General features: G+C 38.9%; 1 protein-coding gene across 2 annotated transcripts; it reads left to right on the forward strand.

Moving 5' to 3' along the window:
• The first annotated feature begins 273 nt into the window (after positions 1 to 273).
• Positions 274 to 13232, forward strand: LOC137258169 (uncharacterized). Of its 2 annotated transcripts, XM_067795743.1 has the most exons (4): positions 274 to 512; positions 9105 to 9329; positions 9984 to 10229; positions 10497 to 13232. In XM_067795743.1, exons 2-4 carry the CDS (start codon positions 9107 to 9109, stop codon positions 10748 to 10750), a joined length of 723 nt encoding a protein of 240 aa, XP_067651844.1. In that variant the 5' UTR covers positions 274 to 512; positions 9105 to 9106; the 3' UTR covers positions 10751 to 13232. The 2 variants fall into 2 exon arrangements, with proteins under 2 accessions (XP_067651844.1, XP_067651845.1); XM_067795744.1 differs by lacking the exon at positions 274 to 512 and having other exon boundaries at positions 9100 to 9329.
• The last annotated feature ends 1296 nt before the right edge of the window (positions 13233 to 14528 follow it).

The raw sequence follows: 14528 nt of genomic DNA on the forward strand, positions 1-14528 counted from the left end.
CATGTTATTATGTTGTTATTGCTATGATTGTAACAGAAAGTTTCTGCGAAACTTTCTTTTCCTCAAGGGGGAGAGTGTTATGAGTGTGTATTTCCTGTGTATTTTGTTATTAATTCAGTATTAATTATTATTGGGTCACAATGTTTAGTGTTTTGGATAGTAAATATTATGGGTCACATTTCGTTTTAATATCTGGTCAACACTTTTAGTATTCTGGCATTCCGGAATTTACCTACTCCTAGTTTTCGATGTTTCACTTCCTGAATACTGCTTCGAGACCATTCTACAGTGTTGACGATGTTAGTTTGTGCCCAAACTTTCGGGAAGTGGCTTAGTTTATATATAAATAGGCTGGTTGCCGTGTGGAGGGCGACACTCTCACTGATATTCATTTATATCTGCTGGATTTACTTCTCTGCCACGCTTGGATATACTGTCAACATTATCTGCTGTCGCACCCATCGCTTTGTTTACATTTTGCCGTAGCTGTTCCCTCTCACATCAAGACTTTGGTGAGTTTGATATATTGTATTTTTGTGACCTACTGACTTAGATTTTGTCTCTCTTGAAATGTATTTGTAATCAGCATTGATATATTGACTTGTGACTCTGTATATCTCGCTCTCGTGGTTTAACAATATATTATTTGAACGTAAACAACTTGTCTTTGTTCTGTTTTGCTGGTTTACAAGGGGATTTCGTAAATAGTTTGTTACGGCAAATTCTTAACCGTAACACAAGGGACACTTATTTCAATTCAAGAACAATGAAGGATCTTTTTAAAAATACTAGTTCTCATTTAATCATAGGATTTTTAAAAGAATTAGATCTGTTCATTGATTTGTAAATAGATAAAAGTTTTATAATTGGAAGTTTAAATTAGTAACTGAGTTTGTTAGTGGCTGTACCCTCAAAGGGGGTTAAAGTACTGTAAAATTATTGTCCTCCTGAGAGGGTACGTAAGTCCCGAAACATTTGATGTAAATTTAAGGTTTACAGGTTTTTAATCGCAGTATTTTTGTCAGTTTAATGTATTCACTAATTCTCCGCATAAAAGCCAATGACTGAAGGGATGGTGTAAATCCAGCTAGGGTCCATGTAGGTAGCAAAAGTAATGTAAGTCCCCATGGTCCCTAGTATGGTGATCTACCTTCAGTTGTTGGCAATCCATAACCCATTTTTATATTGTATTGTCTTCTTATAGTTGAACTGTTTTAGATCTAATTACTGGTTTTACATTCTCTGTGATATTCTAGTTGTTTTAGGCACCCGTGGCGAGCCACCTCCTCGTGGTGGGTGCTGGGTAATGCTAAGAGCTCGCCGACACCCCCATTGTGGACCCGGGGGGATATTTGGTCCACCAACCCGTTTGCCGTGGGTTGCGGCCCTGTGTCGGTGGAGGAGGTGATCCTGGTGGTTGAGGGCAATAGGGGCCTGCAATCGTGTCCCTATTGCCTAATACACCACTTCGGCCCTGACTTCACCTAGACGGGTGGTTGAATGGTCCCGGTTCAACCAATCGGCTGGTCACGCCAAGCCCTGAGCATTACATTATGTAATCTTAAACATTTGGAAATTGTATCTTTTTAAGTCTTGGCGAATTTTTGGACCTTCTTCATTTCAACTATACACTTTCATGTTTTTGCCTAGAGTCGTATGCCCAGAAGGCGGTGGCTCATGGGCCAATCTGGTGGAATGATTGCACTTTTAATTTTTCTGCTGGAGTATATCATTCGGGTATCCTTGGTGCTGCAAACTGGAGATCCGTTTGTTTTTAGCATTGTCCTTGTGATACTCCGTGGTGGGTGGGGAGCTCGGATGATGAAACAATTATAATCTCACTATGGCTTACCAAACTCCCTCCAAAAAGACCAAGCAACAACTTGACAACGACAATGAAGAGAATGAATCCATTGGAACAGAAAATTGGCCACGTTTCCTTGTTCTTGACACTGTTGACAAGACTCCACTCAAGTTGAATCCTTTTATTATTTCTAAGGGGATATATGGCATTGCGGGTGACGTTAAGAACATGAAACGCTTGCGTTCAGGCTCCCTACTGATTGAATGTAATCGAAAACAGCAGGCCTCCAACCTATTGACACTGCAAACTTTGGCTGGCATTCCTGTTTCAGTCACTGCCCATAGAACCTTGAACACTTCTAAAGGCATCATAAGAGACAGAGACCATTTGTTAGCTGACATGTCGGAGCTGGACATTGCGTCTGAAATGAAAGATCAAGGTGTGACATATGTCCGACGATTTACTACCCGGAAAAGCAACGAATTGATGAACACAAACACATACCTCTTCTCATTCTCATCTCCAACTCTCCCCAAGTATGTTAAAGTGGGATACTGTAATATCACAGTTGCAGTCTATATCCCAAATCCGTTGAGGTGTTTTCGATGCCAAAAATATGATCATGGAGTTAACACCTGTACACAGCCAGTGACATGCGCTCATTGTAGCGAGACATCTCATGTAACGGAAGACTGTACTAGCACTTTAAAAAAATGCAAGAATTGTTCAGGCAATCATTCATCGTTTTCCAAAGAATGTGAAATATGGCAAAAGCAAATGGAAATAAACAAAGTAAAATTCACTCAAAACGTTACCTATGCTGATGCTAAAAAGATTGTGGAATCAACACTACCTAATGCAACTTATGCATCAGTGGTCAGAGTACCTTCTGAAACCATGCCTAAAGTTTCAACTTCATCGATTGTGTGTCAAACAGACCTGACTTGGGTTAACACCGATAACCCGAAACTTTCCACGCCTGAACAATCTACTCAGACTTCAGAAACAAATGTGAACGCACATGTGCTTTCTACAGTTCAGTCTGAAGAACAACGATTGTCACAATCTACAGAACAGACTCCTTCTGAAACAAATTCAAAGTCTAAAAGTACTGTCAAACCGAGAACAGATAATGGGAAAAAGACTGGTAGACCACCCAAGGGTTCAGATAATCGCATAAAATTATTCAATAAATATGGTTCACTCGAGGACATGGATGTGTCAGAAAACATCCACCACAGGGCACAGAGCTTGTCGCCCTCCAAGAAAGCGAGGGGTAGATCCCCAATCAATCCACCAAAAAGATAATGTCTTCCAAACATATAGTACAATGGAACTGTAGAGGACTGAAGACTAATTATAATGAGTTACATCTGTTAGTCCAAGGTCTGGCACCATCATCGTTCTGTCTGCAGGAAACTCATCTGAAACAGATAGATACTTTCCATTTACGTCAGTACGATGAATATCATTATTTCTCACCTTCGGGTGAAAGGGCCACTGGTGGGTCCTCAATCCTTGTTAAGCAGAATGTTATACACAGCCATATACCACTTACAACTAATCTCCAAGCAGTTGCAGTGAGACTCACACTTCATGTTGTCCTTACATTATGCTCACTCTATATTCCGCCTTCTTCAACACTTCACCTGACTGATCTGCAAGCTCTCTATAATCAACTTGCATTATAATGGGTGATCTTAATGGTCACAATCCACTCTGGGGTGGTACAAATACTAACACTAAAGGTAAAATACTGGAAGATTTCATCTCAAATATTGACCTGTGCATTTTTAATGATGATTCAAGCACTTATCTACATCCTGCAACAGGCACCTACTCTTCCCTGGATTTGTCTCTAGCAGACTCTAATCTACTTAATGAATTTGATTGGTCCGTTCACAACGATCTCTGTGGAAGTGATCATTTTCCAACGATATTATCTGCATCTTCTCCGACTGATTCTCCATCTTATACAAGATGGAATTTTTCCAAGGCGGATTGGTCCTTATTTCAAACTCAATGCACATCTCAACTAAGACCGGAATGTTTCAGTGATATTGCTGATCCTATTCAGGTATTTTCTGACGTTTTAAATGTAATTGCTGATGAGTGCATACCAAGATCCTCTACAACTCCACATGTACGAAAGCCATGGTTTACGACAGACTGTAAAACTGCTAGAAAAGCAAGGAAAAAGGCAGAGAAATATTTCCGCCATCACCCAATTGTCCATAATTTAAACAGATTTAAAATACTGAATGCAAAGGCGCGTCGTACCTTTAAACAAAATAAGCGACAATCCTGGAGGAACTATATCTCCAAAATTAATTCACGCACTCCAATATCCAAAGTATGGAACATGGTTCAAAGAATTAAAGGCAAAGGTTCAAAATCTGCCGTTCACCATCTCAAAGATGGTGATAATCTAATTACTGACAAATGTCAAATTGCAAATACAATTGGCGAAACTCTTGCCAAAAATTCTTCATCAGCAAATTATGTCCCTGAGTTTCAGAGATACCAGAAACAAGAGAAGATAAAACTTAAATTTGAATCAGATAACGGTGAAGACTATAATGAAGTGTTTTCATTACATGAGCTATATACTGCTCTTGAGCAAGCTCATGACACAGCAGCGGGTGATGACAATATTCATTATCAGCTGCTGAAACACTTGCCTGAACCATGTGTGGTTACACTTTTGGATATATTTGACAAAATATGGACATCTGGAAACTTTCCTCCTTCATGGCGTAATGCCATTGTGGTCCCAATACCCAAACCTGGTAAGGATCCTACTGATCCTTCCAATTACAGACCGATATCTTTAACCAGCTGTGTCTGTAAAACCATGGAGCGAATGGTAAATAACAGATTAATTTGGTATCTGGAAACCAATAACCTCATTACAAATATTCAATGTGGTTTTCGGAAGAATAGAAGTACTATTGATCATCTGGTACGTTTAGAATCCTTCGTTAAAAATGCTATAGTCAATAAACAACATGCTGTGTCGATTTTCTTTGATCTCGAGAAAGCTTTTGACACGACATGGAAGCATGGTATTTTGAAGGATTTACATGACTTTGGGTTAAGAGGCCGTTTGCCTCTTTTTATATCACAGTTTTTAAAAGACAGACAATTTCAAGTCCGAGTGGGTTCTACCCTGTCTGACCATTATAATCAGGATCAGGGTGTTCCACAAGGCAGTATTTTGTCTGTCACTTTATTTAGTATTAAGATCAACAGTTTATCCAAGGTTTTAAACGATTCGATTGACGGATCACTTTTTGTGGATGATTTTAATATTTCTTGTCGTGGTAAAAATATGCATACTATTGAACGGCAACTACAGCTGTGTTTAAATAAAATAAATAAATGGTGTCTTGAAAACGGCTTTAAATTTTCTAAATCCAAAACTAATTGTATACATTTTCGTAGAAAATATAAGCCGCATAAGGACCCAGAATTATCTTTAAATAGCACCCCTATCAAAGTTGTAAAGGAGACCAAGTTCCTGGGTTTAATTTTCGACTCTCATTTAACATTCTTACCGCACATTAAATCCCTTAAAGCTAAATGCCTGAAGGCACTAGATTTGTTAAAAGTTGTTTCAAATTCAAAGTGGGGAGGGGATCAAGCTACCCTCCTTCACTTATACAGATCATTAGTTCGGTCTAAACTTGATTATGGCTCCATCGTATATGGTGGAGCCTGCAAAAGCAACCTGAAACTTCTTGATTCTATCCACCACCAAGGACTAAGACTTTGTCTTGGGTCCTTCAGAACCTCACCTGTTGACAGTCTCTACGTTGAGGCTGATGAACCTTCTCTTACACAACGCCGTATTAAATTATCCTTACAATACATTACTAAATTACACTCTAATGAATCTTACCCTGCATATAACTGTGTGTTCAATCCACTGTATGAGGATTTGTACGACAAGAAGTCTTCTCTTGTTCCACCTCTTGGGCTCAGAATTAAACCCTTTCTTTCTTCAGCCGGCATTGAGCTGGAAAATATAGCTCCCTCCCGTCTTCTTTCTTCTCCTCCTTGGCAGATGGTTAGGCCACAAGCTGACCTAACATTAACTACATTTAAAAAATCAGAAACGAATGAATTACAGTATAAACAAGAATATAATCAATTGAAACATAAATATAGCAATTATAAATCCTTATTTACAGATGGGTCCAAGGACGGTGGAGCAGTGGCTTGTACCACTGTCATTGGATCCAGAACAGTATCTTTTAGATTACCAAATAATAGCTCTATTTTTACGGCAGAAGCTAACGCCATACTGACGGCTCTCAAATACATACAAAGACACCCTAAACATAAACAGTATATAATCTATTCCGACTCTCTTTCTTGCCTTCAGGCTATTAAAAATATTTCTAGTAAACATCCACTTTTAATAGAAATTATTGAACTGTACAATAATCTTGCTACTGGCCAGTGCGACATCGTCCTTTGTTGGTTACCTAGTCACGTTGGCATTTCTGGTAACACAATAGCCGATCTTGCTGCCAAGGCAGCACTCAACAAATCTGTGACACCACTTCTTATTCCATACTCAGATTATAAAGCTACAATAAGATCTTATATCCGTGATCTGATGCAGAAGAAGTGGGACACTCAAGTAGGTATAAATAAATTACATGAAATAAAACCTTATATCGGTTATACTTACTTGGGTTGTCAGTCCAGATTTGAGGAGGTTATTTTAAGACGATGTCGTATTGGCCATACTAGATATACTCATGCATACCTATTGAAAGGTGAGGATCCTCCGTTTTGTATCCCTTGTGATGAGAGAGTCACGGTCAAGCATATCCTGCTTGACTGTGTTGAATTCTCCATCACAAGGGATAAATATTTCAATGTCAAAACTGTCAAGGATCTTTTTAACACTGTTAATTCTCATTTAATCATTGTTTTTTTAAAGGATATTGATTTCTTGATTGAATTTTGAATAATATGATCTATAAATAGATGTATTTTAATTATTGGTAATTTAGATTCGTGACTTGCATTGTTAGTGGCTGTACCCTCAAAGGGGGTTGAAGTATCGTAAAATGATTGTCCTCCTGAGAGGGTACGCAAGTCCTCAAACATTCAAAGTAAATTCTCAATTTCCAGGTTTTTAATCGCAGTATAAGTGTTTTTTTATTGTATGGCTAGATTTCCGAAATTGCTGACGGCTGAGGGGATGATGTAAATCCAGCTAGGGTCCATGCAGGTAGCAAAGGTACTGTAAGTCCCCATGGTTCCTAGCATGGTGATCTACCTTCAGTTGTTAGCAATCTATAGCCCAGTTTTATATTGTTTTGTCCTCTATAGATAAATTGTTTTAGGCATTATTACTAGTTTTACATTCTTTTCTGTGATGTTCTAGTTGTTTTACTGTCCTTTGTCGACAGATTTTTATAATACTCCTATATTCCATTTTAATGTTACGTTCCCGTCACGATATGACTGAAATATTGCCGATGTGACGTTAAATTTTAACTCACTCTAGTTGTTTTACTGTCCTTTGTTGACAGATTTTTATGATATAAATATATCCCATTTCATGTTAAATGTTCTCGTCACGATATGGCTGCAATATTGCCGATGTGACGTTAAATATTAACTCACTCACTTAAAGGAATTAGATTTGTTAACTGACTTGTAAATAGATAAATATTTTATGATTAAAAGTTTAAATTAATAATAATTTATAGTCTTGCATCTTCTGTTCCCCTGTTGATGGATCTAAAAGAATTGGTCAACCAGTACCCACGATCATTTACTATGATGGGAGATTTCCATCATAAGGGATAAATATTTCAATATCAAAACAATAAAGGACCTTTCTAACAATGTTAATTATCATTTTATCATTGATTTTTTAATAAGAAATCGAAATAATGAAATTTTATATATGTTTTGAAGATAGATAAGCTTTTATAATTAGTAGTTTATATTATCAACATCAGTTGTTAGTGTGTTGAAGTGTTGTAAAAGTACTGTCCTCCTGAGAGGTACATAAGTCTCAAAACTCTCAAAGTAAGTTTCAAACTTACCAGGATTTTAATGGATTTTTCTGATTTTAATTATGGTTAACATTGAGTACTGTCTGCTCAAGGGAGGATGTAAATCCAGCTAGGGTTCATGTAGGTACCAAGGAACTGTAAGTCCCCATGGTTCCTAGTATGGTGATTTACCTTCAGTTGTTGGCGATATATAGCCTGTTTTCATATTGTATCCTCCTCTATAGTTAACATGTGTTAGATATCATCACTAGGTTAACATCCATCCATCCATACACACACACACACACACACACACACACACACACACACACACACACACACACACACACACACACACACACACACACATACATACATACATACATACATACATAGTCTAGTTCTAGTTAGTTTTACTGACCTTTGTCGACGGATGTTTCAAATTAATTACCTTTTTTCACTGTATGACTGTAATATTGTCCATGCGATGTAACATTTTAACTCTCTCACTCACTCTCCTTCCAAACTGGTTAACTGCTGTTGGAAGTTGAATATCACCCTCATTATATTTCTATAATCACTGCCTACGTATTATGCCATCTCTGAATTTCTATTGCCACAAATTTGTAATGCACTTGTAATTTGTGAGAGAAAACTTAATTACAGCATCTGTTTTTGAAATTCTTTTTCTGACTCACAGTTAATGTCTTGGGAATAGGCAGATAAAGTTGCTGTAACCATTTTCGCTGTATTTAGGAAAGGTCATATTAAGCTCAATAATTGTTTTGGAAAACGTTTGAGCATTATCAAAAATAGTATTTCAGCAATGAATAAGAGTGAGTGAGTATATATTTATGAAGCTTTTGACTTTGACAATATTCCACAACATCTACACATACCTAAGAATGAAAGAACTTAATCTGGATTTTTGATGTAATACCAGTGAAGTGTACCTTTCACTGGACCTGCTATTATCATAAACCAAACGGGTTTTTGAGGGTTATGAGTCTATTTCGTATGATGTGCTTTGAAGAAAATATTTTATTTCAGTCCAGGTATGGATTTTATGGCTCTTTTGGCAATATTTCAAGAATATCTACATATACCTGGGAAAGAAGATGCACGCTGAAAACATTAAGACATCGGACTGCCGGGTCAGTAGTGGCAGGAAAGCTTAAGTGTATCTTTGATTCGTCGATCTATTGACACACCTGTTTGGAGGGTTATTAGTCTATTTTGCCTGTTGTGTTTCAACCAGCCACATTTTCTTGATCCAGGTATGGATCTGCCGAACCTTGCTTTGAACAAGCCCACAAAACAAAACTCTAATGATGATTGGTCAAAGTCATCTGATCGGGCTGTTGACGGCAGCCACAGCACTAACGCCGAAGTCAGAAACGTTGAACTAAATAACAAACCTTGGCTAGACTGGTGGCAGGTAGATCTGCGCCAGATCTTCTTGGTCCTAAATGTGTCCATCACCAGCAGGTGGGACTGTTGCCGTAAGTAGATTAAAGAGCACTAGGTTTTTTAGTGAAAACGGGAGACGTATCGTGAAATAAAACAAAGAGCATCTGAGTATTTTTAGTATTTGCGCTGCACTATAATCCTCACTACCATCTTTTAAAGTACTATTATTAGTTAACACATTTGGGATCCGTGTTAATATACAGTTTTAATCGGGGTAGACAAAGAAAGTAAAACGATTTCCTCAACCGCAGTTGCTGAGTGGGTCACTGACTGACAACTGGGTGTTCGAATACATGATAAATTAATTAAACTGTAACGAAAGTGGGACTTGAATGAGAAATGGTCAAAGCTAATATATGTGCCAGGTTAATATGCGTCTGGGGCTCCTTTCATAAAGCAACTTTATGTAAGGTTAATCTTAACTCCCATTCTTTGACACTGCACTAAGGTTACCTAAGTCTAAGGTAACCTTAGTACAGTGTTAAAGAATGGGACGTCAGGTTAACCTTAGTGAAGACTGCTTTATGAAAGGAGCCTCTGTTCTGGAAATATTCTTCCAGTCTGTGAAGATGTTTATCAGAATACATTTGTCTCACGTTAAAAATATACTGAAAATTGTAATGTGCATAATTATTGTATGTACTGTTTTGTTTTTCGGGGGATTATTTTTTTCTCTCCCCATCCAGCCGACAGATTAACCAACTTCACAGTGGAGGTCCATACGTTTGACCCGACGACCAGTAACAACTCTGGCCCCCAACTCTGTTACCGGCATAAGGACACAGTAGGCAGCGGTCTGACGGTAGACTTGCCCTGTGCCGTCAACACTATTGGTCGCTACGTCAGAATTGTGAAGTACAGCTCTGGTGATAAGCCTTTGATGTTGTGTGAAGTGGAGGTGAGGGGAACCTCTTTGCGCAACACATTCGGAGGTAAGCACGTACAGGTGACGTCAAAAGTTCGGGGATGCCAGTCAGCATCCTTATGACACAGCTGATAAATTCTAGGATTAAACAACTTCTCGAAAACAAAATATTTCAGTCTGTCTATTTTCATTAGACCATCACCCTTCCAGGACTTGTGAGACAACTCAAATAGAGCAATATCTTATCATAGATATTGAGATCATAGATCAAGGGCTAATGAAAGGTCTCTGTCAAATTCATTTCTTGATGTTTACATCCATTATTGTGTTCCAGATGCATCTGTCATGTTCAGTCGTCAGAGCACAAGAGCCAGAGAACCTGACTACATCATCGCCAGTCATGAAAACATCGGGAAACTCGACTGTGCAAACATGTGTCTCAGAGAGGCTTCTTGTAACGGCTTCAACTTCAGGTCTCCGTCCTTGAGTGTTGTCAGTTGTGAACTGCTGGTCGGTGCCCTTGACCCCATCAAGAATGTATCATGGGATGTGTATACGATCCGTAGATTTCAGTGTCCATCAGAGTGAGTGAGGTGGAGATGAAAATGGCTCGGTCGCATTTGTAAAGACGACGTTTTTTCTGTCCATATCTTTTATACTCTAGATCCTTATCAGCTGTAAATTTATTGTATTACTTTACAATGTGTTCGAGGTGCGACACAAAACTAATACTGCACATGTGACTTTAAATTTAATTTTTACATCAGCTATGGCAGAAATCTACATTAACAAACACTCAAAGAGACACCGTCATGTCAAGATTTGATGAAAGAAAATATTTACAGTTCAAGTTTGCTTTCATTGCCATTTTAAGTTTAAAGGTCACATACAACGTTGAAAAAACGCGATGAAAAAAGCCCGCGAAATTAGAGTTAAAACGTTTCACTAAATTTCCACCAGCGCTGAGGGAAAATGTGGTTTCAACAACTGTGCTGTGCTGCGCTGCGCGCACAACGCATGCGCAGTGAATAGATTCGCGGAGCTTGAAACAGTGTGCATGCAAGGAGTATGAGGTCGTGAGCAGTAGTCTAATCTTGGTTGTGTACACCAGTAAATAATCTTCTCGTTACATAAAACACTTGCTGATTGCGGTAAGCAGTCTCTGTCACAGTGAAAGTTCAATGTCTGGTTTATTCACACCTCTATGTCTGTCTGCCTGCCTGTCTGCTAAAGACAACATGCAATACACAGCTTTGACAATCACTGACGACGTGCAATTTGAACTTCACACCTATCAGACTATACGACATAAAGATAATAAATTGATTTATGGCTCGTGCACCTGAGTCCCGTCTCGCCACATTATGTAATTAGACAGGTGTGATACTTGAACACATGACATGTTTTATGTCTCTGGATTGCAAACAAGCTACATCCATTTTCCACGGATGACTGGATGTGACGGAAACTGTTGCAAACTCTTGTCAGTTTCAAGTCCTGCTTTGTACTTGGAACAATGACAGTTTCCAACCATGCAGTAGTTCACTATCACTACTGAGATGATTTTTGATTGGATCGAACGCAAATTCAGAGAACATGTATTTACAAAACCAAAACATCTCTATATACATCTCTATAGCCAGTCGGAAGCCGTCGTTACACTTGAGTGCACACCCAACCGCTATGACAGAGTTTGGTCTCCCAAGGGTTTCTTTTCGGGGGAAGTAAACCCAAGTACAACATATTGCACTTTTGAATCGCGATTGTACGCTTATAATTTTGTTTATTTGGGTTTTTTTAAAGCAGCAATGTATATTATATACCATGAATGATCAATGTGTTTTAATTGTGTTTTAATTTTTGGTTGCATGTAACCTTTAATGTCCAAAAGAGTTTCGTTTAAAAACATATATATTCATCACTGTATTATTTACAGTTGTAGGGAAAGATGGGATTATTTCCGCCTTACAGTGACGAGATCAAGGATTCATTTAGAAGCATTTTAAGTACAAAATCCATGCCAATCCATCTATATTCACTGCATTATTATTTAAGAACAGAAAATGTCATAGCACCAACCACAGAAGCGACCAAGTCACAATTCATATTACATTCTGTTACCGGAGAGTATTTTCTGGAAATGTATTATTGATTGAGTGATAATCATTATTGGGTCACAATGTTTAGAGTTTTGAGTGAAAGTTAATATGGATCACATTTCGTGTCATAAATGTTCAGTGCTATGAGTGGGTGGGTGAGTGAGTGAGTTTAGTTTCAGACGGTGGTCTGTAAATAATCGAGCCTGGACCAGGCAATCCAGTGACCAACAACATGAGCATCCATATGCGCAATTGGGAAACGATGACATGTGTCATCAAGTCAGCGAGCCTGACCACCCGATCCCGCTAGTCGCCTATTACGACAAGCATAGTAGCCTTTTATGGCAAGCATGGGTTGCTGAAGACCTATTCTACCCCGGGACCTTCACGGGTCCAGTGCTATTAGTATTTTAGCTGCAGGCCTTTAGGGTAGTGCTCTAGAGCTGCCTCCCTTGACCAGTTGTGTTTACTTCCGCAAGACTGCAAGAAAGTTCTAAGTTGGTGACAATGTGGTCGCAAAGTGCCCGAATACTCAGGAATCAGTGACTGTGTATATATAAAGCTGGTTATCGTGTTGACGACACACGGACTTACTGGAGTTGTCATCATTCGGCCTATCTTCACCTGTCTGCCTGTAACTTGCTGTGTAACATTCAGTATAAGTGTTTCTCACACCATAAACCAAGACTTTGGCGTGTTGATATTATATTTGTGACCCATTACTTTAGATTTGACACAGCTGTATTGTAGTAGAAACCTCTAATGTGAATATTTGTGTCTTGCTTTTGTTTGCTCAATACATAATATTGAATATTTTAGACTTTTTCTCACTGTAAACCAAGACTTGGTGAGTTGATGTTATACTTGTGACCCATTACTTTAGATTTGACTCCGCTGCATTGTACTAGAAACCGCTATTGTGAACCTTAGCATCTTGCTTTTGTTTTTCTCAGTACATAATATTGACTATTTTAAACTTGTCTGTGTTATGTGTTGGTGGTTCTAGGGGGATTTCTTACACCGCAAATTGACCGTAACAACTGTTACAAATTATGATACAGGTCAACTTCCCTCAGGTAGTTAACAATAAGATGCCCGAAAATAGATCTTTCAGATTTCTCGATCATAGTTAAAAAGTCCACACAGGCAAGCAGGATATGCTTGATGGTGAATACTTCATCGCAAGAGGTAGAGACACACATGGGCGGTCCATCTACATCCGTTTTCAGCAGATTGTCCTGAGTAAAGCGACTGTGGCCAATTCAACATCGTCGTAAAATCATGTCATAAAGTCTTGACTGACAACGCAAGTAGGTAAAGTCAGTTGTTGGCTTCCATTCATGAGGTATATTTCTTCCTACTGGGGTGTCCTGCAGACGGGTCAAGCTTAAGACTACTCAACGAAAAGTACGGACGGCTTACATACAAAGTCGCAAAAGGACTGTTCGGCAGCTGATATCGTGTGATAGTGCTGTCACCACCTTGGTTGTTTTCTGGTTACTGCATCGTTGCTGTGTCCAGCATCGATATGTATGCTACAATCATGCCCCGTTTAGTCCCGTGTGAGCCTAGGGTAGAAAATGGTCCACAGCACAACATTTGTGGTCGTAAGAGGCGATGGAACTGGTCAACCTGTTTGTTGTGTTGCACACCTGTGTCGGTAGAGGGCAGTAATCTGGTAGTGTAAGGCATAGGTTCTACATAGGAATAGTGTTCTTTTGCCCATCACACCACTTCGACCCTAACTTCACCTAGACGGGTGGTAGAAGAGGCCTGGTTCTATCAACCGGCTGGTCACGCCAGGCTCTGTGCACTATGTTTGATTGTACTTAATTGTATACGTATACAGTCAAAAATACCCAGAATGCGGTGGTTCATGGGGCACTCTGGTAGTATGTCAGTCCTGTGACCTGTCATTTATTCTCATTACTATGGTAGACCAAAAAATAAAAGGCGAAAAAGACACGTTCAGACTCAGAAAGCGAGCTTGACTCCTCCAGCGATGAAGTAGTTCGTCAAAAGGTGGCATTTTCTAAGGTTAACTGGTCTCAATTCACTTCAGTATGTACTGAGAAATTATAACATGACCAGTTCCAGAACAGTGCTGAACCCATTCAGTTGTTTTCAGATGAACTGAATGTTATTGCTACCGATTCCATTCCCAAGTGCTCTACAAATCCACACATTCTTAAGCCATGGTTTGATGCCAGTTGCAAACAGCTAGAAAAAATAGGAAAAAAGCGGGAAAATATTTCTGCAAGCATCCA

Source organism: Haliotis asinina, chromosome 12 (genome assembly GCF_037392515.1).
Source record: "Haliotis asinina isolate JCU_RB_2024 chromosome 12, JCU_Hal_asi_v2, whole genome shotgun sequence".
Lineage (NCBI taxonomy): Eukaryota > Metazoa > Mollusca > Gastropoda > Lepetellida > Haliotidae > Haliotis > Haliotis asinina.

Coding starts and splice junctions, on each gene's coding strand:
- LOC137258169 (XM_067795743.1), top strand. CDS start 9,107: ATGGATCTGCCGAACCTTGCTTTGAACAAGCCCACAAAACAAAACTCT. Junction 9,330..9,983: donor CAGCAGGTGGGACTGTTGCC/GTAAGTAGATTA, acceptor CTCCCCATCCAG/CCGACAGATTAACCAACTTC. Junction 10,230..10,496: donor TTTGCGCAACACATTCGGAG/GTAAGCACGTAC, acceptor ATTGTGTTCCAG/ATGCATCTGTCATGTTCAGT.